The 26,376-nt window shown below is 42.8% G+C and overlaps 1 protein-coding gene and 1 long non-coding RNA gene across 3 annotated transcripts in view; both read left to right on the top strand.

Annotated features, from left to right (window-relative positions):
• The first annotated feature begins 967 nt into the window (after positions 1–967).
• LOC134173941 (uncharacterized) lies at positions 968–18,827 on the top strand. The gene is made up of 3 exons (XR_009968448.1): positions 968–1,101; positions 15,572–15,754; positions 17,483–18,827. It is a non-coding gene; the product is annotated as an uncharacterized LOC134173941 (long non-coding RNA).
• Positions 18,828–25,669: 6,842 nt separating this feature from the next.
• CD2AP (CD2 associated protein) overlaps positions 25,670–26,376 on the top strand; it is a 90,787-nt gene continuing 90,080 nt past the window's right edge. For both annotated transcript variants that reach the window (XM_062638452.1, XM_062638453.1), the window contains exon 1: positions 25,670–25,970. In XM_062638452.1, the coding sequence (XP_062494436.1) occupies positions 25,967–25,970 (4 nt within the window). In that variant the 5' untranslated portion in view covers positions 25,670–25,966. The remainder of the gene's footprint in view (positions 25,971–26,376) is intronic.

Below are 26,376 nucleotides of genomic sequence, written 5' to 3'. Positions count from 1 at the left end.
CAGAGTCGATTCATCCTTTTAGTTCTGCCCTTTCCAGCACATCATTCATTAGTCATGTAATTCCCCATGAACTTTGCTCCAGTAGAGGTTTTCCAGGAATGTAGTAGGCTTTAGCTTTTCACGCCTCCAGACTTTACCTTTCCGAATCTGCCTAAATTAGATCAGCTTTATTCTTTCCCTCTAGCAACCTTCCCATACAGGCTATTTCTTTTGTTGGCTGACAATTCAGTTTACTCTGAAAGAAACATGCTCATTCATGGACTTTCCCTGAAGTAATAAGCAATTTATAAGAACACTGATGTAATTATTTCAGAGTAAGCTTGCATGAAGGCAAACCGCAAGATTTGCTGAAAAGACTGTACCTTGTGCTTCATGGACATATTATACAGACAGGGGAATGTAGAAAAAGAGAGCACACCTACTGTGTATAACTTAGAAAATACCTATTTTATAGAGATCGTGATTGATGATCACTGAATTAGGAATCTAAAGGCTATTTAGATTAGAGCTGCTGCCAAGGGACTCAGCATTTGTCAGCTGAAGCTCAACAATCCTGTGAACTCCAGCTGTTGCAAACCCTGTATGCGTATCATGCAGGTATATGGATTCTGCCAGAAAGGAGGAACAGTTCCATACAGCACCTGCAGTGTGTGTGTGCTAAAGTACCTGTACATGTAAGACTAATTCTAGCATGACTGAACAGTCCTTTTCCCCCACAGATACAACTGCTTATGCCATCAGCTAGCCATGATACAGAAAGAGCCACATTGAGAGCATCTCACCCTCTACTCTAAGACTGGACTGTGTCCTACAGGAGACATTGGCTTTGTGATGCTGATCCATAGTGAGTAGCTGTAGACAGAAAACAAAGCTCAGATACTCTCATTAGCTGCCCCACAGCATGGGTGAAGAAGGAGCCAGAGAATGGAGTAGGGGCATGGGGAGCCCAAGGTTTTCCTGCTCCTTCTGCATCATTTCTCCATCTCAGGAGGTCTGCAGTGTCAGCCAAAGCTGATTGTGTCGGGATGAGAAAACAGCCATTCTTCTCTGTGGTGAATTCAAGGATAGGCTGCATGTTGGTAGTGGATGGGGACTCACGTGGTAAGTTTTGTCTGTTATTAATAGCACTCAAGGCTTGGAAAGTGTTAAAATTGGAATGTTCCAGGTCATGTTTGTTCCAAAAAGCACAGGGATTTATTTCCATCAAATGATGGACATCTGGCAGTTAAAGAGTTAGCATGGACACCTCTAAGATGTTTCATGCCAGGTGGGAAATGATGGCTGGCTAGCAGTGAATCCTGCAATCAAAGAAGAGGAATCACTTTTCTTGGCTCAGCCCACGCAGAGGTGCTACAGACTCAGGAGCAGCTCACACAGAGCAGTCAGACCATGTGCAGGGATCCAGCAGCTTATCACCAGTTATTTTTTAACAGGACTTTTTTTTTGGTGAAACATTAGAATAGTTACACTTTATCTTTTCCCATATTTATTTTGTAATGATGCATCCAAGAAGAAAAGGAAGTATCAGGCGGTGTTCATAAGCTCAAACAATATGCTTCTCGTAAAACTTCACAAGCAATTCATATCTGATTAAAGTTGGGCAAAACATCTTTTTCCCTAGCTTCAGACCTGCCTTTCTATTATGCTTCTCATAAAGGAAAATGTTTGTTGTGAACAATAAAAGGAAAGTTCCACTTTCCTGTGAATAGCTGTAACATCAAACTTCAGCCTTTAATATAATGGGTTCTTATTCTCTCCCTGGACTAAAGGGCAGCTTAAGTGAAACATTCCCAAGAAGAGATGGGGGAAAAAAAGTCCCCTAGAAACAATTAAAAAATTCCCAAACAGCCAAGCACTGAGCCTCTGGTTTGTGCCAAAGCTCTCTGCTTTGCTTTTCACCTGACTGTCTGCCAAGAAATGAAGAGATTATCCAAAAGCAAGACACAGGATCCTTTCCCCTGGGTCAGAGCTTTCATGGGGAAAGAAGAGACCAAGAAGATGGAAAAAAAAATCCCAGCATTTCTTTTGTGAAAAGTAAGGGGAGAAAAGTGTGTAATAAAGATGAGAAAATGTGAGCAAGGTGGATGACACACTGAGTGAAAAGGAAGACGCAGCCATTTTTACCATCAGGTAAAGATTAATTAAATCGTGTTCTGAATGGGGACACTGACAACGACTCCCTCTGCGGCTTTTCAGCTCACTGTATCACTTTGTCTGCAAGACAGGAAGAAATAAATCTACCTGCATAGCTGAACTGTGAGAGATCAGTTAATGATTGAAGGGATTTTAAAGATGGGAAGTGTACAGTATTAAAGTTGGTGATGAGTGAATACCAGGTGGCTCAAACTTTGCCCTCAGCTCACAGAGGCAGCCAGGCATCTGGGCTTTTCATGTTTTTGCTCACTAATAAAAATACATTAGAACAGGCTAACGTTGTGTTTTGATTAATGATTAGAGAAATGTTACAAAAATTACTGTTAAATCTCTCAATTCTGTTTAAATAAAAACATTTTAACCAGTAGAAATTAAAAAAAAAGAAAAAATCTAAACCCAGGGAAAAACAGTACTAAGAAACACTTCAGAATTCAGAACTGTCAAATATTGCTTCCTGGTTAGTGTGGGAAACAAACATTCAGAAAATACTTGGGTTTGGGTTTATTCGACCCTAGCCACAGCAGCTGTTTAATCATACTGTTAAGTTTCAGGTATTCAAAAAGACTGAAAATATGGTTTTAAATGGTCAAAATGTTCCTCATTTGCATGTTTATTAATAATCTTTGAGCAAAGTACTATTTTCACCATTGGCGTTTAACCTTGAGTCTTTTATTTTCTTTCAACAACTAAGCACAACAGTAGATGCAATATTCCTTCTCCTTTTACTGCACTTAGCTGCCATCTCCCTGCTGACTTTGCACACATTGAAAATAGTTGGTGGTTTCACTGTGTGAGAGAGAAATGCTCACACAATTTTACTGAGGCTCAGGATAACACCTTCATCTTCCTGGCTGTAAGGAGGAGTTTCATCAGGAGCTCAAGGGAAACAGGCATAGTTGCCCCCTTGAATATAGAAGTGACATGATTGTAAAAAGTCTGTGATATTTTGCTTAAGTGGTATTTGCTTACTATTACGCAACAGACAAAAGCTAAGTTACTGCATTTAAGTCCTGTATCAAATGGATTTTGACATAACGTAGATACTGGTTGAATTTCTATGACCAGTGTAAACATGTGTGTGTGTGTGTGTGTGTGAAATGAAGATCAGAATAAGATGCAGCAAGGAAATTGAATGAAGAATAACATGAGGACATTTTCCAAAGTCATGACATACGGAAGAGTTATGTGATGGGAAGGGAGGAATAATAATGGCTGATAGGTTTAATGCCTTTTTTCCTTCATTAGTCACTTAAGAAAAAGGAAGTTTATTTAAAATGCTGAAGTAGCTGTTGTAAGCAGAATGAGGTGTGAGTGATCATCCTTGAGAAGGTGGTGAGGAAAGATGAGGTTCAAGGGCACTGGAGAAGAGCAAGCATGGTGAGTATGGTAAAAAAGAAGGAAGGTCGGTACACAGGAACTGTGACCAATCAGTCTGACTGCATTTATATTAATATATAAAATATATCAAAACAGTGTTTGTAAAATGCAGGAAACATCTAAATAACAACAGACAAGGCAGACTTGTAAAGAATTGATTTGTTTAACTAGCCTATGGCATGTAAGATGTTGAAATGATCTTTCCACTCTAGATAACATTGCTAAGGCTGCAAATGGAATAAGTGTGCTTGGTTTGGTAAAAACACTTCAGAAAAGGTGTAGACAATGAATCCATTTCTAGAAACTTCTAGACAATTCGAGAAAAGAGAATGGATGGTGAAGTTTGTAACAGCCTTTATATATGCAAAAATACTTCTGAAAAGAAGAACTGGATTTTTTTTTCTGTATATTGCAAAAGGACATAAAATAATCAGCTTGAATTACAGAAAGTACACTTGCACTAATGTTTTGAAGTCCCAAGTGACTGAACTGTTCCAGCTTGTGTTTAGCGTATTAAACTCTGTCCTCTGCCTCACTACGAGCTAGTCAAAGACCTGCTGTACAGTAACTGATTCGTTTACACTAAATGCTCTCCTTTGTTGGAAGTTGATCTGGCAAAAATCATTATGTTATACCTCAAACAGTGAGTCATTGACCTTCCTCTTCAGGAGGACAAATGAGACACAGTTCACAATAAACTACAAATAATCCCCATGGATCATGAGTTCTGATTGTTGGAAGTCCTCGCAGACAATCATTTTAAAACTTCTTTCCTATGTACAGAGGCTCCTTCTGAATAATAAAGAGAGGTACAGAACCAGGATAACCATACTACAAGGGCTCTACCATCTGTGGAATGTTCCTAAGACAGATCTGCAAAGGCAGATTTTGCTGAAAAACTGATGCTGCAGGAGCTGAATTCACAATGCCCAAATTCTTTATGTGAGGTTTCCAGATCAATGTTGGGATGGTAACCACAAGCAGGATGCTCACGACGACGGTAGGAGCTACCTGAAGGTCTCTGTTCGTAACCAAATGGTGGCTTTACAGATACACGTAAAAAGCCAGCAGGCAGTTCCCTAAAGCTCCCCAGTCTCAAATAAAGACACACACCCCTCCAGTCACAGAAAGTGTTTTGATTGCATTCACTGTGTGTTTATGGGCCCATAGGGGCCTTACCTTAGCAGGGTTGGAGGATGAATCTCTGCTGAGATGATCTAGTTAATTACAGTGAGGTGCGAATTCAAAGCAGTTCAGGAAAAACCTGCAACTGTCTTCTTCCTGGGCAAGAGATCCGGGCAGTAGGGTTCTAACAACAGGGAGGCATTGCCTTCAGCTGTATATGGGGGAACACAACACTAGTTTATGTTACATGGCTGGAGAGAATCTGCCCTTCCAAAGCTTGCCTAATTTCTAAATTCTAAGTATCCCCTTGGCCAAAAATTAAGTCCAGAGAAGTTTAATCCAGACAAATGTTTACTGCAAAACATGTGAGCAGTCCTGGGATTTACATATACCAGGTTCTCACTGAAGATGTTAAAAGCTCAGAAGCAGGTTATGTAATTCATGTGTCCTCCTCGGTGCTAGTGAGGATCTCCATTTTTTAAACATCCCGATTTTAACTGAGCTTGCTAGGGCAAGTTAATTTCGGATTGTGCCACTATGAACAGAAATGCGCTGTTCTGATGCAGCAGGTGTGCAGTGTAGATATGGGGCTATTTACAGCTGTGGCCTATTGCCATATCACAGTGTTATTATCCCTTGAGAGGGAAACAATGCAGATTTATGACGAGTTCTTTGTTTTGATTATTTTTTCCTGCCAGGTTATTTTTAGTACAAAATTGTTTCAAATTATGTCAAGAATGGGAGAAGCTGAGCTAAAACTGTGATCGGAAATGCTGCTGTTGTTAGAATGAGGGATGTTTCTGTAAACAAGAGCCAGTGATACGTTGTACTGGATAACCCTAAAGCAATCTCTGGAAAGCAATGTGCTACCTCTGCTATTTTCAGACAGTCCCCAAACCAACCTGCCCTGGCATGAAGAAGCAGCTTCACTGACTGTCAGTTTTAGCAGTTGTAGGATCAGATACTTTGAAGTGAAGCAGCCACTTGAAGAAAAACCACATCTCTGTGTGAAGACATGAGCTAACTGACACATCCATTTCCCTCTTCCGCTGCTTTTGAAGAATATGCAATATTCAGGCCATTAAATCACTTGCAGGCTTGTGTTCGCTGTTCAAGACATTTTACATCTCCCTGGGCTATTTGCTTTCGGAGGCAGAAACACGGTGTTTTTCATAAACTAATTTAACAAATTCACAACCTCTTTTGGGTGGCTTGGGAAACAGCAGCATGGATGAATGCTCTGCCTATACGGTTTTAATGTTGAGCTGTCAGAGATACAGGTACCTGACGGTTCTTGAAGCCTAATTATGGAGCACAACTTTCTCTGTTGCCATTTGCCTGCTCCAAAGAGAAAAGTGCGTTTTCTTCCCTGTAGTGAAAGAGCACTGTAGTAGTAGCTTACAAATATTTTATCTCTGGAAGCAATTATTAGTTTGTTTGAAGAGCTGAGCTAACATTGGAGACATATTTATTCTCCAAGTAGACACCCTGTGTTTGAGCTATTAAATTACTTGCTACTATTTTTAAACCAGTGTTGTATAGTTGTGAATGCAAGTGGCTTCATCTGCTACAGAAAAGGCCCTAATTTGTTAATAAATTAACACAAGGGGAGTTAAGGGAGAGGTTTTAAGAGCAAAACATTGTGTTGGGAAATCACCTTGATTCCAAACTAAATTAAGAACAGTGTGATGTTGCCAGGAAATCTCAAAGCCATAATGAGCTGTGTAATGCTCACAGCCCCTCTGCTCCCCTCCCACTGAATGCCCTCCACTATCAGTCTCCATTCCCTGGAGCCTGCAGCCTTCTGCTCACTCCACAGCCAGTACCTTTCCATGTACTGTGGGACAACAGCCAGGGCTGGGACATGACAGCCTCCACTGGCACTTCCTAACCCTTGCTATAGTGCTGTAAATCTTACTCAAAAAATGAGCTGTACAGACCAGGACCAATCTCACTTAGTGAGTGGCCTCAGCAGGATTTTATCCTCTGTTAATCATTGCCCCAGAATCTTATAAAAGTGATTGCTCATCTGGTGGAGGCTACCATTGCAGGTGGCTGCTGGCAGAAGCCTGGGTGACAAGCACAGATATAAGCTCTGGGCAGAGACTGAATTGAAAGCAGCAGAGCCTTGAGCATGTTGGTTGACAAGAAACTGAACATGACCCAGCAATGTGCATTTGCAGCCCAGAAGCCAACCATATCCTGGGCTGCATCAAAAGGAGCACGACCAGCAGGTCAAGGGAGGTGATCCTGCCCCTCCACTCTCGTGAGATGTCACCTGCAGTGCTACATCCAGCTCTGGGGCCCTCCACATAAGAGGGGCTTGGAATTTTTTGAGCAAGGCCAGAGGTGGCCACAAAGGTACTCAGAGGCCTGGAGCACCTCTGCTATGGCTTGTTCAGCCTAGAGAAGAGAAGGCTCCAGGGAGACCTTACAGCAGCTTCCAGTGCCTAAAGGGGCTGACAAGAGCTATGGAGAGGGACTTTTTACAAAGGTCTGTAGCGACAGTAGAAGGGGCAATGGCTTTAAACTGACAGAGGGGAGATTTAGTTTAGATATTAGAGAAAAATTCTTCACTGTGAGGGTGGTGAGCCCCTGGAATAGGCTTCTCGGAGAAGCGGTGGATGGCCCAACCTGTTCAAGGCCTGGTTGAACAGGGCTTTGAGCAACCTGGTCTAGTGGAAGGTGTTCCTGCCCGTGGCAGGAATTAGGTGATCTTTACGGTTCCTTTCAACCCAAACCATTCTTCTATGATCCTACGGTTCTATATCCCTCCATATAGCCCTCTCCTTTCATCTTTCTTTTGCTCCTTCCTGTGCTTGGGCCCCCACTAATCCCTTTTTGCACCATTGCTCTTGTCTGCTTTGGTATTTTGCTGAAGACAGGAAAAAGGACAGCAGATGGAAAATGGGGGTGTGGGTCCTCTGCAGTCCCTGGGCCTGCCTGGAGCTGAAAGCTGGTGTAAGTCATACAGCCCTGGTTGTTTCCTTCCTCCACTGGGGGAGTTTAGGATCCTGTCACACAATGAAAGTACAAAAGTGCTTCATTCCTTATAAAAGCCATGTAAGTACATAAAGCCAGTTTTTGCACAAAGTCAGGGAGAGATTTTTCCGCTAAATTCAAAGGCAGCAGGATCAAGTCTGTATGAATAAAATGGGAGCTCCAGCATCAAAGGCAGGCAAAGAAAGGACACAGCATGAGCTCATGGGATTGTTTACTATGTAACATGCTCTCCACATTTTTTATACCTTTTGCTTGGATCTCATTTTCCTTTGAACTCCAAGAAACGTGCACATTTAGGCCCAAACTCATTCCCACTAAAATAAGTGGATGTTTTCTTACTAACTACAATGCAGATTAGATCAATTCTTTAATCTCATGTTTTCCTCTCGAACACTATAATCAACCATTTTTTTGTTCGCTTGGATGTAAAATTAACCCAGGCAAATTAGCTTTATTTCAGAATGTTGTGTATTTTAAACTACCTTGTATTGCTGGGAAAACACAAGGGTCTCCTCACCCATAAAGGTGAACATAGCCCAGATCTAACTGGGGGAAATGTGCATCTCCTTTACTGTGAAGATACTGGGTGAGGAGGGAGCATACACCATTTTGATAGATACTAAAGAGAGGTTACAATCACAGGCACTTCTGCCCTGGGACACATCAGCAGCACAATACAGGGCATGCTGGTGTATCTGGTTAAGCATCTTCAGAGGAAAAATCTGCTCAAGAAAACATTTTATAGATCTGAAAAAACCCACCAACAAAAACACCTGTGACAACATGAACACTGTCACTATTCCAGTTACTCTCTGCCTGTTACTGTCTGCCTCAGTCCTCTCTGATCAGCAGTGTTTTCTTTGAGCACATATATAGCATACGGTAACAGTCAGAGCTCTTCTATCTTGCAAAATAAAGGTCTCAAAAGTAATGGGAAGTTTGTGAGTAGGTCCTCGTGATACTGGAAGGGAGACAGACGCTTTATGTAATTTACAGGAAGTGCTTTTGGCAGCTTTGTGACTACAGTTTCTATAAATATCTGTTGTAGAAAAACCACAGGGACACAAAAGAAGCTTTGTCAGAAAAAACACATCATAGGGAAATAACGTTACTAGGCTTTGCAAGAACTGCACTCTGGGGCTGTTGGTTTATTACGTGTTGAAGGAGAAGCCTACAGCCTCCAGATTCTACTGGGCTAAACTTTGCTTCTAAGTGGCTGGATCCCACTTATTAAGTCCTTTTGGTTCTCTGCTTGGGCTGAATTAGCACTGTTTCCTTGTACTTCTTGGAATATTTGTGGTCCTGGGCAGAACTGTGGCCCCAGGTAATTTCCCAAAATTTGGACTCAAAGTTTTTTGGGGACAGGTGTTGCTCTCACAGCGCTTAGCACAGCTACAGCCTTTTGACAACAGCCAAATCAATGATAAGTACTGTGAGCTTTTCTGCAATACTATTGGAAGACCCTGGTTGGCAGCCATAAGGGCTGGCTTTGATGATCTCTGAAGGGCTGTTGTGAAGCTTGGTTTAAGCCCCAGCCCAGACACCTGGGAAAATTTCCTTTCCTATCACAATAATGAGTCAGTGTTTAGAATGGTAGTATCTTATTAAAGGTGAAGATAAACACAATAGCATGTAATGCTGAGTGCACCTTCCACAATGTCAAGCAATAAACAAAGTAAACCAACTTGAAGTTTGCCTCTATAATTTCATGGCAAACAAACTGCAGGCTGGTTTGTGCCTCCAGGACTAACACCCCACACTGGCAGCCTGTGAGCCTTGCCTCTCCTCCCAGTATAAAAAAGCTGATGCCTCAAGTCTGAAGTATCCTTCAGCCACCCTGAGCACCTTCTCTCTTCTGGCTTCTCTAGCAAGCTGTCCCTTTTTGACCATTATTCCTCTTCATCGGTGATCTCCTCACCAAGACCAAATTTTCCCAAAGGATTCTCTTAACTATGGTTCCTTCGTTCTCTGTTTTTAATATGTACATTCATGGACTAAAGCTACAAGCTATGTGAGAGATCAGACAGACGAGTCACTTCAGGCTTGTTTTGGCTTGTTTGATTTGCTCAGGTTTTTCTTATGTTATAGTAACTGTGTAATTTCTCTCTTTCACAGGCCTGGGATTTTGTTTTGTGGGCTTTTTTACTATATATGCTCCATATATGAAAAACTTAAATGAAAATCCAGTATCTTTCATATGCCTGCCTCAAACATGACTGTTAATCTATTTCCCTAGGTGCGTTTCCTGCTAATCTATTCCCCAGGTCCCTTCCCTGCTATCAGATTCCACCTGTTGGCTCCCTTCTTCCGAGTAGCCATCCTCTTAATGATTTCTGGATGGGGTTCTCTTTCTCCCTTAGAACTCAATCATTAGGCTTGCAGCTCAGAAGTTTAGGTCAGATGTAGGTGATACAAAGACTGGTATGAGGCAAGTTTCCTCCTGAACGCTTGTGCTCATTTCCTGGAAAAGACATTTGTTTGCCTGGCCTGTGTGTGCTGTATTGCCTACAATTCCTTATCAGCCTTCTCCTCCCTCTAACTTCAGGCTCCGGTCTTTTCATCTTCTCTCAGGTTTACCTCTGTGCCATCCCAGGCCATGGACTTCCCACTCTCCTGCTCTGGTATTGCCCTTCTGCTGCTTTGATCAGATTGGGCTCTGATGTCCGAACTGTTTTAAATCGGCTGTGGAAGTTACTATATGAAACCTAGGTGATTTATAAAATAACAAATTAGGCAGGCAAAACCAGAGGCAACTAAAATATATTTGTGACTGTTATAACTGCGTTAGGGAAATGATTTGAGTTTTTTAAGGCAACAGGTATATAGCTAGTTCTCCAGAAACAAGTACTATAGAATCATAGAATGGTTCGGGCTGGAAGGGACTTTAAAGATCATGTGTTGGCGTGGGAGTCACGGACAACGCAGAGACGATCAATGTGATCAAGTGATTGCCAAATTTATTACAAAGCCTTAACTCCTTATATACTATTTCTTACATGCACTTACAGTGATTTGGCATATTATGATTGGATACATGTCCTGAAGTCCCTTAGTGACTAACATATAATTGGTTAAGCACAGGTGTGAGAACTCGACCTCAAAAGCTTGCCAACAGTCCACAGTTCTCATTAACTCAGGGAATTCCAGCTTCTTCTTATCTTGCTTGCTTAAGCTTCTTTGGTCCTCTCATGGCCTTGCTGTATCTTTCAGGATTATTCAGAGTTTATGGACTAATTATGCATTCTCCCGTGAGAACACTGTCTCCACATCTCCCCCTTTTTGTTTTAGATATGGTTTGAGTGACCCTACTTGAGCAGGGGATTTGGCCTAGATCATATCTCCAACATATGCCAACTACAGGCTGCTGGGCCTGCCCCTTTTTTCTGCTGTATGGCTCTCTGGTAACAGGGGAGGCCACCCTTCACATCAAGGTCTGGCATGGCATGTGTCCCCACCGCTCCACGCCTGCTGCGTTGCAGCCAACAGCGGAGCTAAAGGTTCTTCTTGGTGGCAAACACAGAGGCCAACCCAGTCTTGCCCTTGACTGTGGTAGCAGGCATTTTGTCAGCCTCAGTCCTTGCACCTTGTTGTCAATGCAGAGTTTCACCTGCTTCATCCAGTACCAAGTCGCTACTACAGCAAGGCACACACAAATTTACATTAGCAGAGTAGCTATTACAGGGTGCAGCAGCATGTTGAAGATGCTGATGGCAGCGAGGGACTAGCCAAAGAAATTTCTTACCAGTGGAATTCTCCCCCCCTCTTAAATTTGTTCCATCACCTGCTTTATAACACTACCATTGTATTAGAATCTTTCCAGCTTTTGCCTTAGCATTTTCTAGCAGCTACTGCAAATTTCCATACTCTAACATCTCTTTTACAAGTGACAAATCTATACAATACAAGGTGTAGTTCCTCATTAGCAACTGGCTAGTAAATACAGGTGGTTTTACACACAAAATCACAACCTCTAATAATAGCTACTTTACAAGCACACATATTCAGGATGTTACTTTTCAGTTGCCCCCAAGTGATGTTTTGCAATCATTCATTTTTCTCTTCCTCTATCTCATTCTGCTTGGGGTATTCACGGTCAGCTCCTGTAGCTGAGGCATCAGGTTTTTCCATTCGTCTGTCCAGCTCATGGCAAGGCTTGACAAACTTTGCAGGCAGTCGCCATGGACCTGTAGGGAGGAGGACACAAATATAGCCCCTCCTCCAGGTTATCAGTTCTTGAGAAGCAGACAGGTTAAACTGCACATTGTTAACAGTCGAGGAGTTTGCTGCATCATTGCCTCTTTTCTTTCTTTTTTTTTCTGCCACCCTGATGCTGCTTAGGTGACAGCTCATAAAGCTTGTGGTTGCACTACCCTCTTGCTTTTTCAGTTAGCAGTTCTTATTTCAACCGATCTATCTAGTCCTCCAAGTCTTGGATTCACCCCCAGGTTACCTTAAACATACTAAGCAAGGCGCCTACCATGCACCCACTGTGTTGCGGGTGCTCTTTAGGCTTTGTCTGTGGTGTCTCTACAAACTGCCTCAATACCTCAATAGATTGAGAGGTTGGGTTTTGGTTTTTTTTTTTTTTTTTGTTTTTTGTTTGTTTGTTTTTTTTTTTTTTTTTTGTTTTTTTTTTTTTTTTGTTGTTGTTTTTTCCCTTCACTCCTCTGCTCTGGCATCCATCCTGGCCATTCCGCTGGTGGAGCACCGGGAGCTGAATCGGAAGTCAGCTTTTTTTTTTTTCCAAAAGTCGCTCACCCTGCTTTGCACAGCTACAAACGCCGGCCTGCTCGGCAGCAGCTATGAGAGCTGGCCTGCTCAGCAGCAGCTATAAAAGCCTGCCTGCTCGGCAGCAGCTACAGCTGCCTGCCTGCTTTAGCAGCAACCATAAATACCTGCCGGCAACCGCACTTTTGCATTAACCCTTTCTTGCCCGAAATGTTAAACTGCTACCCATTAAAAACTTTTACATGAACCCAACAACAAAAAATACACAGAACACCATCTACCGTCAACACACACACACGTATGGGATCCCACAAGCAGGCTCCACACAACTACAGTATTTGAAGCACAAAATCCAGACAATCATTACTCCCACTACACAGTCCCACGTACAGAACGTGGCACAAGGAACTTGTGGAGACTAACAGAAAAACAGCTCCGAGAAGCATCATTGCAGTGCGAGGTGGCAGGCTCAACCTTAGCGGGCGTCCCTGCAGAGGCTCTGCCTCCCCCACAGCGCATGAGGCTTGGGCTTTTATACTGACCAAAATGCACACTCATTCCGACACAGGTGGCCAGCCTATGTTGGAAGAAGTGGCCAGCAATATCTATAAAGGTCTCCAAAGGTTGATAGAAACCTGGACATACTTATTTTTACCAACTTCTAGTACATGAGTATCACAGAGAGACTGTATCAAATGAGTTGTATATGGGGTCCCAAGTCCACGGTCCATCACAGTATGCCCAATACCCCTGATAAGAGCATACGAGAGACCTTCCCACCACCAGAAAATCACACAATACGGCTGTATCCCACGTTGATCTCGCTTCCCTGGAGGTTTGGGGGAGGGGGGCGTGGGGGTGGGTTTTGGTTTGTTTTTTTTTGTTTGTTTGTTTACTTTAACGTAAAAAAGATTGCTCCCTTCACTTTAAGAAGGACTGAAAACATCCATAAAAGGATGTCCTAAGCTCAAATTTCAATTCATTCAATCACTGACAAGGGGGGGTGTCCTAGGGTGATGCTGACTCTTTCCAGGGTTTCACCGGTCGAGCTGGCACCCACTGCAAACCAGAATCTGTAATTTACACACATATAACCTCAACCAGTTAGTTTTACTTCCACAGGACCTTTCCAAATGCCGGTTTCCAAATCCTTCTACTGGACCAGAATACCTGGAATTTTAGTCATATAACCTGAACCTAATGCCTGACCATATATTATAGCAGGGGAGTCATTAAAGTCTCCTGTCAATCGCAAAAAAAATCATAACATATACAGCTTGAGTATAAGAGGATTTTAACCCATATGTGGTCACCGCTTGTCAGGCCTCCTTAACTATTTTGAGATCAAAAGCTTCCCACTCTTTACCCCCTGCTGTGTAGTAAACACAGGATATGCAGAGGCCCATTGCAGAAAATTCACCTGTAATAATCGCATCTTTGATTAACCTGTGCCAACAGTGTGCAGGATTTGTGCCCCGCCGACACCTCTCCCACCCCCTCCCCCTGTTTGCCTTCTTTAAGGACGGGGTTTTGCGGAGGATAAGGTGGAGGCACCGATGGAGATGTCTCAATCCCAGTCTCGAGGGCTTCAAGCTTTTTCATCAATTGTTGCAGCTGAGCGTCTCCAAGGCCAGTGAGTAGTCACTGATGAGCTGAGCAGACCAACCCGGGAGACGAAGAGTCAGAGTCTGGAAGCAGAGGATACAAATATGGCTCGGATTCAGGGGACTCAGAGTCTGATCCTGGGTCGAACTCAGGGTCTCTGTTGTTCGCAGCTATGTCTTTCTTGTTGGGTGTCTCTCGTACGGTATGTGGCCATCTGCGGACCTGGCTCTTGCTTTCATCGACTTGGGGCGTTGATTTTTTCAGCGCCGCTCCAGGTAACACAGGAGGTGCAAAAGTCATAGCCACAGCACTATGATGGGGGTTAGGGGAGACAGCCCCTTCTGGAGCTGTGGCGGCAAATACAGAAGCTACCACAGCCCTTTCCAGTTTCATCTCTTTCAAAGTCTCTAACACCAATCTCCAAAGTGTAGAGTGTTTCTGCACATCTTTGGTCCCTTTACTAACCTCGCGATCACGGGACCACTTTAACAGCCTCTGTAAGGCGGCACTATCATATTGCAGTCCTCTCTTAGAGAGAGTGTGTTGGAGGAGCTTCACCACTGCCTGTTCCTCTTTGGATAGCAAGTGCCCCATCTCCTCCCTGGCCGCTCACCTGATCAGGGCGAGATTCCCGAAGTTTTGCAGACGTCTGACTTCCCAGTGCCGGGGCAGCGCTGACTTTTGGCCGGCTCTCCGCCCCCTCCTTTTCGTCGGACCTTCAAACTCGTCTTCGTCGAGTTACCGATCGGAGGGTCCCTGTTCGGGTGCCACTTGTTGACGCGGGAGTCACGGACAACGCAGAGACGATCAATGTGATCAAGCGATTGCCAAATTTATTACAAAGCCTTAACTCCTTATATACTATTTCTTACATGCACTTACAGTGATTTGGCATATTATGATTGGATACATGTCCTGAAGTCCCTTAGTGACTAACATATAATTGGTTAAGCACAGGTGTGAGAACTCGACCTCAAAAGCTTGCCAACAGTCCACAGTTCTCATTAACTCAGGGAATTCCAGCTTCTTCTTATCTTGCTTGCTTAAGCTTCTTTGGTCCTCTCATGGCCTTGCTGTATCTTTCAGGATTATTCACAGTTTATGTACTAATTATGCATTCTCCCATGAGAACACTGTCTCCACAATCATGTAGTTACAATCCTCATCTTAAAGCCTATTACAAAGAAGATTATCAGCATTCTCTACAAACAAGTAGGATATACAGAACAAACCTGTGGATTAAATACCATCTCTTTTGCAAATGGCCTTACAGAATTAAATAAAATTAATAAATAATTTAAACAAGAATAAATGGTCTGTGTGGAGGTGAGGACAAGGAGAAAAAGTGGCGCAGGCCACAGCAGAATAAGCTCTGTTATAAAAACCCCAACAAATACACATGAAAGGAGCCAAAGTAGAGGAAAAGGAGATGGTGAACTGCATAGAGCAGTGCTGTTGTACTTACAAAAATAAGTAAATGGAAAAGAAAAAGGATCTTCTGTTCTAATGCAAGAAATTACCACGTAAAAATGATGTCATGCCTCTTGTTTTTTTTCTATCTCACTCTCTGAAAATACAGCATGGGAGTACAGAAGAATGAGATTACTACGTCGCATTCATTATCATGCCTAATGGAAGTTACAACACTGTTATCACACGTAGCTATGACATCCTACTACGGCTTTCTTCAAGGACTTTCAACAGCAAAACTGCAGAGCTTCCTTCAGTTAAAGACATTTGGTGTCTGCTGTCTTTGGTAGAGGTGAAATTCGACCTTGTGCATATTTCATGTGCCTTGTAATAATACCCACTCATTCACTGCAGAAGAGGCATTCTATTGCCCTCCTATGACACTTCTTTGGGACTGCAGCTGGAAGATGTATCACTCAGGCTTCCCTTTGTTTCCTCACTAGAACTAGATGTTTGTGACAGATGCTGGATTGATAGCCCCACAGAAACAGATACTCCAGGCCACCAGCTTGCACAAGTGGCGACAGTTCAAGCGTCTGGCTTCTGTATGGCACCTCTCACTTTGCTGCTAGACGATGCAAGTTAATCAGCAGCTGTCAGATAGAACTGGTTAAGCACTTCTGGGCTGGTGTGGTAACTCACCTGGTTCATGTATGGGAGCACAGCCAAAGCTTATACAAGATTTCAGTCTTCTTTTTCTTTTTTTCAGGGAAGGAGAGACAGTTTCATTCCTTATTACTGTAAGTCTGCACCTCTGCCTGCCCTTTAGTCTGAAGACTGTTCATCCTGAAAAAGAGAGACCATGATAACCCGCAAATGGGACCATGATAACCCCCTGGAGACAGCAGAGCTACCTAGCTCATTGTGATAATACTGACTGCTGTCACCAGTACACAGACTTGGTGATGCTAAGACTGGTCTGGCATCTGTGTGCTATTTTGCAGTTATTCCTGAATATCTGGATGTCAAAGGCAAAATGGTAATAGTGAAGTCCATGCTCTGTAAAGCACTGTACCAGCCTATAAATGTATACAGGTGCCTTTGCACTCTGCTTCCCGTGGAATGGTAAGAACTTGACCCTTGTGTATAGAATTTTTGAAAAATAAATATATAGGCTGAGAGAGTTGGGGGTTTTCAGCCTGGAGAAGCGAAGGCTCTGAGGAGACTTTATAGCAGCACTCTGGTACGTAAAGGGGCTGACAAGAAAGCTGGAGAGGGACTTTTAACAAAGGAATATAGTGACAGGACAAGGGGGAATGGGTTCAAGATGAAAGAGACAGATTTAGATTAGACATTAGGAAGATATTCTTTTTGGTGAGGCCCTGGCACAGGTTGCCCAGAAAAGCTGTGGCTGCCCCATCCCTGGCAGTGTTCAAGGCCAGGTTGGACATGGCTTTGGGCAACCTGGTCTAGTGGAAGGTGTCCCTGCCCATGGCAGGGGGCTGGAACTGGATGAGCTTTAAGGTCCAACGCAAACCACTCTATGATTCTATCATAGATGTATATGTACATACAGCAAATGTATGCATACACACAAAGATACATTATATATATGTGTGCGTGTATATACATGGCCTTAGGAAGTAATGTGGCAAAATCCTTTTTCCTGCTAGTAAAGCAAACAGCATAATAATAATCCATTACATAAAATGAGCAAGATTCATCCTGGGAATCTTTAATGTAACTTCTTTCCAGCCTCTGTGTGAATGTTGTTTCAGAACATCATGGCTATGCTCTGCAGTAATACTTCCTTTCTAAATCCCAGTCTAAGCACAAGTACCACCATATTGCATCCACCAATTCTGAGCCATGCTGCTTGTAAACTGTAGTCATTTCCTCTCCCTCAGATCTGCATTTACAGAGAGCATATACCCCCCTTCTCAGTCTTTTTTTTTGTGAGACTAAACAAGCTCTTTTAGACTGCTCACACTCCAGTGTGGTTCAAATGGACCTTTTCCCTACTTATTCCAAGTTGAATTTACTTTTCTTGAATGGCTTTGCATTCTTTTTTCAAGAGTAGGTCTTACTAGTTAAATAATGGCATCAGCATAAAGGAAACACCTCTCCTGATAAACTGAACCATATTTGTCACTTTTATGGCTGCATCATGTTAGTGAGTATACTCTGATTTTTCTCCTCAACACCTTTCTTTTAGAACAACTCCTCACCATTGGCTTAAATGCAGGACCAGTGCAGGACCTTGCAGTTTGAACGGTTATCTTTCACCCCAAGAGGCTCAAAAATAGCAAGAGCATAACTGGATTAGACCAGTATTTTATTACTTTCCACTTTAAGACTTCCCCTTTAAGCAACTGTGTCTAGGTCTTGTCTCACTCTTTTGGGTATATGAAGCAATCTCCAGAAACGCAAACTAAATCTAATTCTAGATTGTCCAAAATGCACTGTTGATTCTGTTTGCAAGGGAAACATTTTACTAGTAGAATGTAAAGGGGAAAATAATACAGACATACTGTAAGAGGAGTATGTATCCATGTAATCCATCCATCACTTTATCAAAATTTAGTCATCAAAGTCTATGCTAGTTGTATGGATTCCCTCTACAGCCACCAGAAAGATGCTGGCACCTCTCCAGGGTTTTTATCACTCATATCTTAGGCACTTATTTTAGGATCCAATAAACTGTTTCCAATCAGTGCCTGCTTCTTTCTTTCCAAAGATTATCAAATGAATCAGCATCAGCAGAGTAACTGAAACATGCAGCTAAAATTGGGTGAAATGAGCTTCACTGTTTATCCTAAAATTCAAAAGAATGTTCCAGTTAGTGACTGAAATGTCTGGGTACATGAACAGTACCATGCTGCACTTTTCTAGAATTACATTAGCTCTTTTCTCAATATTATAACAAGGATGAATTTCATGCATGGGTATTCCTGCATTCCTTTTGGCCACTAGCTCTAGAGTAACAAAATGTTCCAGTATAACACTGGAGTAGAGCTGATCGGCAAGAATTAAAAACACTGAGGCTTTGGCACTTGGATTTTTCATGCACTGAGAAGAAAATGGATCAGTCACCTGGGGTGTCAGAGAAATGTTTAAGAGGACTAAACTCACTGAATCTGGTCATTACTGACATGCCATGAGACAAATATAAACATTGAAAGAAAAACACAGGATATTTAAACCACTTTTTGTTTCCAGAAGCAAGCGTTTTCTGGAACATTCATTGCAAGAAATAGTGTATTTTCAAACTGAAACAAGAATAAGCTTTGGAATTTTGATTTCCCGTGAGAGATTTGTGATTAATTGGTGTAGAAAATGGCTGAGATTGGAAATTGCCTCTGACCAATCTGATGTTACCATCTGTCGTTATATCAGACTGATCCTGTTTTCCAAGTGCTCTCTGGGAAAAAAAATATGGTCTTTTAACAGACCAATGTGTCTAATTGGTTTTGCTCTTGTTTGTGACAAAAGGTCATGAAGAGAGACTGGGAGTTCCTGAGTACAGCAGGAACTCTGGAACAATTATAAACTGGAATTTCTAAAAAGGAAAGAATTTAATGTGAAAGGCCAAGTCGTAAGGATTAATTATATTCAAGAAGGGATACTGACATTTCAAGTAAACTGGGATAGAAATAACACAGATGGAGAAGTGAAAAAGAATAGAAAACATCGTGTTTGCACTGTTGTCTGAGTGGGTGTTTTGGGGAAGGTGCCTACTTTTGGTAGGAAAAGTATGAATTATCCATGCTCCTGTCTATGGTTAATTAACTCACACAGCAGCTGATTAGATAGCTAAATGTTGCTTCCTTAGAAAAACACTCAGGTTTGTGAGTGTATTTGGTGATATCCGTTTGGCAACACAGATACCATTGCTGGAGCACACTTCCCTTTTCTGTCACACATCCCTCTGTGCACTTCCAGGTGGGCAAATGCAAGTCCAAACTATTCTGGGTAATTAATGTGTAATGCTTTCCTCTGACTGCACACTAAAAGCCTAAAATTCTTTACACCTTAATCCGGAAAAGTAGAAATAAACTCAGCTCACTGCCCCTAAAACGGGAACTGAAAAACATTTTACTTGTTGAGACATAAATCCAACCTTCTGTTTGTGTCTCTAACTTCATTATCTCTGCAAGCAGAATAAAAACTGCTTTTCCTCCTTCAGGCTGAAATGTTGATAACTGTAAAAAGGGAAATAGAGTAAAAATTTCCACTTGTAGTCAGTGAATGAAACAGGAAACTCATCTTCTGCTGTTTTTTTGTGGGAAAATGCTCTGGTAAAATGAATAATCCCCAATACTTTAACTTCTTTAAAGTTAAAGGAGGGAAAATATAAAGCTACCAGGTGCTTCTGAAGTGCTCAGCCTGTTGTGAGGCTGAACTTGCTGTCTGTCTAGAAAACCTAATGTGCATTGCTGGCAGCAGGCATCAATGCCCTGAGGGAGAGGATATACAAGCCTGCAGGAATGTAGATAAATATCTAAGTTCCTACTCTGCATGACAACAACAAAAAAATAATAAGTGAAAGCCTCAAAGCTCTGCCAAGGGGCCCTTCTTCACAGTCACAAGTACCTTAGTAAGACGAGAGCTAACACTTCTACACTGAAAATATTTCATATTTATTAGATCCAATCAAAATTCTGACTTTTGAAACAACCAAAATTGACCAAGTTTGGTTTGTCTGCGGGTGGGAAAGAGAAATGTGTGTCCTTTCTTGATCTGGGCAATATTTTCTCTGCAGTAATGCCTAATGGTTTTGTTAGTTGTAATTTACTTGATAGCTTTCAGAATTGAAAATGCAGGAAACCAACTTTCTTGTAAAGTTTAGTAGCTTGCTGGAAATAGTTATACAGGAGCATCTACAGAGTATGGCAACACATCCTATTGTTCAGTTAGTATAACTGAAGGTTAGGGTGTGTAATTGTCAGGAGAAATAATATTTTATTATAGAATTTTCTAAACGGTGGGTATTTGGTCAACTCTGGGGATTCCACAGATGTACAGACTGCCCCCTGGGAACGCTATTTATAAACTCAAAAGCGGCTGAGCAGCACTCACAAAAAGGACACCAGTTTCAAGAAAATTAATGACAATCTCACATTGTTTGGGAATGGAGAGACAAGAGGCATTGTGTTAAGCTTAAAGCATGAAGCGATAGACAAGTATGTTTGCAGTCCTTTGTCTTGACCTCTCTAAGGTTGCGATATTGATGAAAATGCACTACTGTGTGTCAGCTTAGAAAAATTACTACAGGAAAATGTAAACATACAGGTAACTCCATATCCTTTCTCCAAAAGGCTTTAAGAGTCCCCTGTCACAGATCACTACAGAGAATATTGTGTCTTCATGTTGTGGGGCTTGCAGGGTGTGGCTTTGCTGTACTTTCATTAAAAAAAACCCAACACCACAATAAACCCACAAAAAGCCCCCAAGGCAATCATACTCAAAATAGTTCCCTGAGTGCAAGTAACACGTGCATAGTTTCTGCACCTGGGCAGTCTTTTTGGTGAAATTCTTAGTTACAGTTGAACACAGTTTAACTACAAGTCCAGACTGCTCTGAAGACTTGACAATTCCCTGATTTAAAAGTTTTCTGCTGGATCTGGAAGGTGAGCTGACTGAGCAAAACCATTGGGTGAGCACTAGAACTAGCGAGAGCCAGAAAAAGAAGTCCAGTGTCAAAGTGTGACACTTCCCAATTGCCATGACAGTGGCTCAGCTGCTTTTGGCACCACACTTACAGCACAAATGGGCTGTACAGGTATTGGTGATTGCCACTGCATATAAGAGCACTTAACAGTTGACACCATGGACTTACCTGTGGCACAGAAATGCACCCTAACATATAATGCATGTGCATTACAATGATTGAAGTATTCATGATGATGTATCAAATGCTTTAATAAAACTTACTACCTTTTGAGCAAACTTTGTGTCTTTGGATGATTACATTTTGGACTACATTGCTGTTACTGATGGAGTGAGGGGAAAATTACATTGCTAATACTGTACATTTTCTGTGAAGTCATCTGTGCAAAGAAAAGGCTTCTTATCCTCCTCCCGGAGCATGTATGAGAACTGTTACAACAACAAGCCATTTTTCCGTTACTCTTATTTTGGTAAGACAAAATGGCTGAAGGCCACAGCTGTTGATTTATTCAGATGCTGAAGGAAACCATTAGCCCATTGGACCCTGAAGATGAGATTTCTTTGTGCTAGATGTTAATATAAGGAAATCCCAAACAGTGGCTGCCAAAGGGACTTAATACAAATGCAAAATACCAAACGTACCTAAAAGGGAAGCAGGAAAGTGACTGCTTATTACAATAAAAAAAACAAAAACAATTGTGTTAGTGAAAAGTACAATTCGCTTTTTCTTCTGTTTTTTCTTAAGTAGTGTGATGTACTACAACCAAGCTGTGGAGATGAAAACTCCTCTGTATTTAAATCAAATAGAGTATCTTTAAAACTACATGTACGCTTACACAGATGGTTATACCGTTAATGACATGAAATGGTTTTTACCAGCACAATGCGGATGGAGTTTCTCCACAAACATTTTGATACAGTTTTTACTTACACAACTGCTCTTCCTATATTTTGTCTCTAACTCATTCTGTGGAATAAGCAGATTTACTCTCCACTATGCAAGTGAAGGGAAAAACACTGTGTGTGCTGAACAAGTATTTTCCCACACTTTGTGTTTCTTTTAAAAGGAAATGTATCTGCTGCTTCCTCAAACCAGCAGAGGGAGTTTTCTCATCTTTTAACTTCAGAAACTTAATATTTTAACTTCCGAAGCACAAACCCGTCTTGTCTTTTTTTTAGCAATGTTATGTTACCTGGTAGGAACTGCTACTGAAAACAAAAGGTGAAATTTTACCACCAAGACTGTTTAACTCCTTACTGCTGGAGGCTGTATGTTTCCAGACAATTTTTACAGGTATTATTGTGCAAGAAGTTATTGTGAAAAATGCAATAGAGTATTAAAAGCATGAAAAGTTGACTCATCTGGAGTGCTCAGGAGCAAACTATTTGGCTAAAGGGGAATGTACAATTATTGCACTACATGTACCACTCAAGTGTGCATGAAACCGTAACTTGGTAAAAAAAAAAAAAAAAAAAGAGTCAGTTCCTTTATTATTTGTGCTCTATGGAGAAGTTTTGAAAGTTCCGGGTTTAGGTTTCTTTATTTGGAAATAACAGAGTAATTTTAAGACTACCACAGTTGCAAAAAAAGTTCAAGTGAAATGCTCACTGTAGGGCTACTAGGAAGAGAGTTCATAATTATTCCTTTTTTCTTTGTGTGTGTGTGAGAAAAAATAAAAAGCATCTCCAGAAGTGACAAACTTATCATATGCTATAAACCTATACAGAAGGCTCTCTACAACGATCTCTCTTCTAAATAAAATGATAGCAGTTACTGATGTTAACAGTGAGTATTTTCTGTGAACATGTCACGACTCTTCTCTCAAAATCAATACAGAAATTCAGATATTCCATTAAGCTCAATCATAATGCAATTAAAATGATAATATTTCAGTTTTAAAAAACTTTGTTGAAAAATTCCACCCCAAAGGAAAATTATCAGTTATTCTGCAGAACCTAACTGGATTTGAAGACACCCTGAAACAAACATAGAATTATGGAATGTTGGAGTTGGAAAGGACCTTATAGATTATTCAGTTTTAATCCTCCTGCCATGGGCAGGGACACCTTCCAATAGACCAGGTTGCTCAAAGCCCCATCCAGCCTGCCAGGGATGGGGCAGCCACAGCTTCTCTGGGCAACCTGCGCAGTGCCTCACCACCCACACAGGGAAGAATCTCTTCCTTATAATTCTGGAGAGTCAGAGTATTGATGCTCTACACTCTGCTTGAACTAAAAGATATGACTGAATAAAAAGCAAGATCTGGAGTTCCCTGTATCCCTATCAGTATAACAGCTAGGTTATGTTTTCAAAGGGCCACATGAACACCAATTACTGCATTACATCCAAGTGAAAATCGCTAAATAAGTGTTTTCAGCTTTTACTAAAGTGGAAAGCAAAGAAGGAACTCATTGTAGGTGATTCAGAAGGTAATGACTGGTAAATAAGCATTTAGCACATGACATCAGACATAGAACATATGGAAAAGAAACAAAGTAGTCGCATGGCTAAACAGTTTAGCTATAAGTTAATATTTAATAGCCTAGCCCAGACATATTTTCTTTATATGTATTATAATGGTCAACTAGTGTAAGAATGCTGGAACAGGTCCCTGTGCTCCTCTGAGATACACAGCCGTTCAGCGCTACATAACTCTTGGACCAAAGCCCTAAAGAAGACAGAGGCAAAACAGAGAATTGTACAGGGCTGCAGACAGCAGCATTGTAGCCAGTCATCCAGACAGAAAAGCACTTTTGGGCTCCCTCAGGAATCATCCCATTTCTGCCTCACTGGTACTCAAAGAGGAAGGCTAAAGCAGAGGACTGGCTATATGCTGGTGCACTATCATCACAGCGGATGGGTTCTAAATACAATTCAGGTTTTGTACTTAGATTGCTGAGAACCTTTGAGTCAGCCCTGGCCACAGTCAACAAGATATGTAAAAATAAGAGAATTTGAGAGCACCAGTGTCTTATTAGTCCTCAACATAGGAACTGAGAACCAGTGCTTTGCTCTCCAGCATGTTCCAGATTGAAGAGAACAGAGGCAGCTGTCAGCATCAGAGCTCATCCAGTGGTAGCAATGATGCTCAAAAAAATGAACATTTTGTAAAGTTAACTAATATGCTCTGAAATGATCTTTTGCCCTAGTCCAGACCAGTTTCCTGAAAGAAGGCTACCTGACGCTCCTTCAACCCTCTGTAAAGGTGTACACTATGAATATTTTATTTCTCACCTCTTTTTCATGCATACTTTGCCTTGTGGCAGGGTTTGAAAGGATATAATTTGCTGCATAAAGTCAAATTTATAATTCCTCTCATGCTTTATCCTTTTTTTTCCAGCATGTAGCTCTTCAGAGGAAGTGGAAAAAAAATATAGGAAAGACAGATGAGGATAATTCTTTTGTTGGGAGTGAATAATTCTTTTGTTGGGAGTGACATCAGACCCCCAGTTCCCTTTCTGTCCCAAACCTCCCCTTGCTATTAACTGTTGTAAATCTTGGCTGCAGGGAAGTTGTATTTTTATTAAAAAGAAAGTCTCCTTTTAAAGGCAGTATCATGGTGCCATTTATCAGTGGTAAACACTATACCTGCACCAAGGAAATTCTGAGTACTACTTGTACAGTTCTGCTGTATGAAAATATGGAAGCAGAGTCTGCCTCAAAGTACAGTGGAGATAAAATATCATACTATAAAATATACAACACCTCATATGCTTGTTTACTCCCTCAGACTTCACATTTTGTCTTCAGTACTCATTGTCTGACTCATTTTCTGTTTATATGCCATGAGAAAGATGCTAACTAAAAGCTGACTCCTGGAAATACTTGACATTCTTTTTAGGCTAATTTTGTCCTGAGCTTGGCTGCAGTGGCTCATTCTGAACCACTCATAAAAGGATGTCTGCAGCAGGGAAGGCAGAGTATTTTCATTTCAGAGAGGCCTGCTGTGTTATACTCCCTGATTTTCATCAAACCCAGACCATGTTTACTTGTCCTTTTGGCCTCGGGGTCACTGTTTTGTCTTTAAATCAGTTTAGTTCTAAGTAGTCGTTTCCACTCATTCCCGTTTCCCACAAAACCCTAACCAGTGGCAGCCTGATAAAGCTCTTAAGACTTTCCTCTTCTCTTAAGTAAAAACAAGCAACTAAACAACCGAATACTTTTGTCTTACAAACTCTCCAAGAGCAATGCACAAGCCCACAGGAGGTTATCACCATCAACGGCCAAGAGGACGTACTCGCTTCCCTCCCCGAGCCTCCCTCCACGCACCCTGCCACCTTCCCGGGGCCAGAAAGCACGGCCTGATCCTTCCGCCATAACCGGCCCCGTCCTCAAGTCTTCCAAAGGGAACCTCCCAGAACGGCGGGTGCTTTCGGGTACGGGATACAGCCGGGAAGCTACTGGAGAAGCTGCCTGCTGCACGGGGCAGGCCGGGGCTCTGCCGAAGGGGAGCTAGGGGTGCGCGGGCTGCGGACACCCTGTGAGGGAAGGGGATAGCCGCTTTAAGGCACGGTGTTTCTTCAGGAGGGCCCGAACAGGAGCGACCGCGCAGCTGCATACAGAACCACACCGGCTGCGGGTCTGCGAGCTGGCGGTGACGTCATCCCGCCAGGCAACGGCGACACGGCGTGGAGGCGGTGGTGCTCTGCTCTCGCGGGATTTGGCGACCCCCGCGGCGGGCGGGGCTGCCGGTGCCGGAGCTCGCTTGAGGCGAGGCGAGGCGAGGCGGTGGCGGGGTGTGACGGACGGGTCTGTGGTAGCCTCGGTCGTGGGCAGCCAGCGGCTCGGAGCAGTCCCCTTCGAGTCCGAAGCAGCACAGATGGAGCTGTTGTGCTCGGCTTGAGCTCGCCGACGGGACCCGGGGCCGCTCCTCCGAGCCCTGGCGGGCGCAGCATGGGTGAGTGCAGTGGAGAGGGGCTACGGCAGCGCTGAGATGGGTCCCCGTTTCCCGCTCCCCCGGGGCCACCTCCGCTGCCCTTTGTTTGAGGGGAGAGCGCGGACTTGCGGTGCCGGGGAGCGCCGCTTCGGGCAGACCCTGGGGCAGGAGCGTGGCTGGTACCCGGTGCTGGGGCAGGAGACGGCAGCCGGTGCCGGGGCCGGAGGAGTGGCGGCGGGCGGCGACAGGTGTTCGCAGGTGCCTGTGTGAACGCCGGCTCTTCGGCGGGACGAGGAGCAGCGGCGGGGCTGGGAGAGGCCGGGGCCGCTGTCTCCCGCCCGGCCTGACGTGGGGGTTGCGGCGGGACCCAGGGCGGGAGGCGGCGGGGTGCAGCACTGGGAGTTATGTGGTTTTCGGTGGGGAGAAC

This window comes from Pezoporus occidentalis, unplaced genomic scaffold (genome assembly GCF_034315485.1).
Source record: "Pezoporus occidentalis ecotype Australia unplaced genomic scaffold, CSIRO_AGI_Poc_V1 ctg57, whole genome shotgun sequence".
Lineage (NCBI taxonomy): Eukaryota > Metazoa > Chordata > Aves > Psittaciformes > Psittacidae > Pezoporus > Pezoporus occidentalis.
The sequence above is the reverse complement of the archived record's forward strand: the minus strand, read 5'-3'. Positions and strand labels throughout refer to the sequence as shown.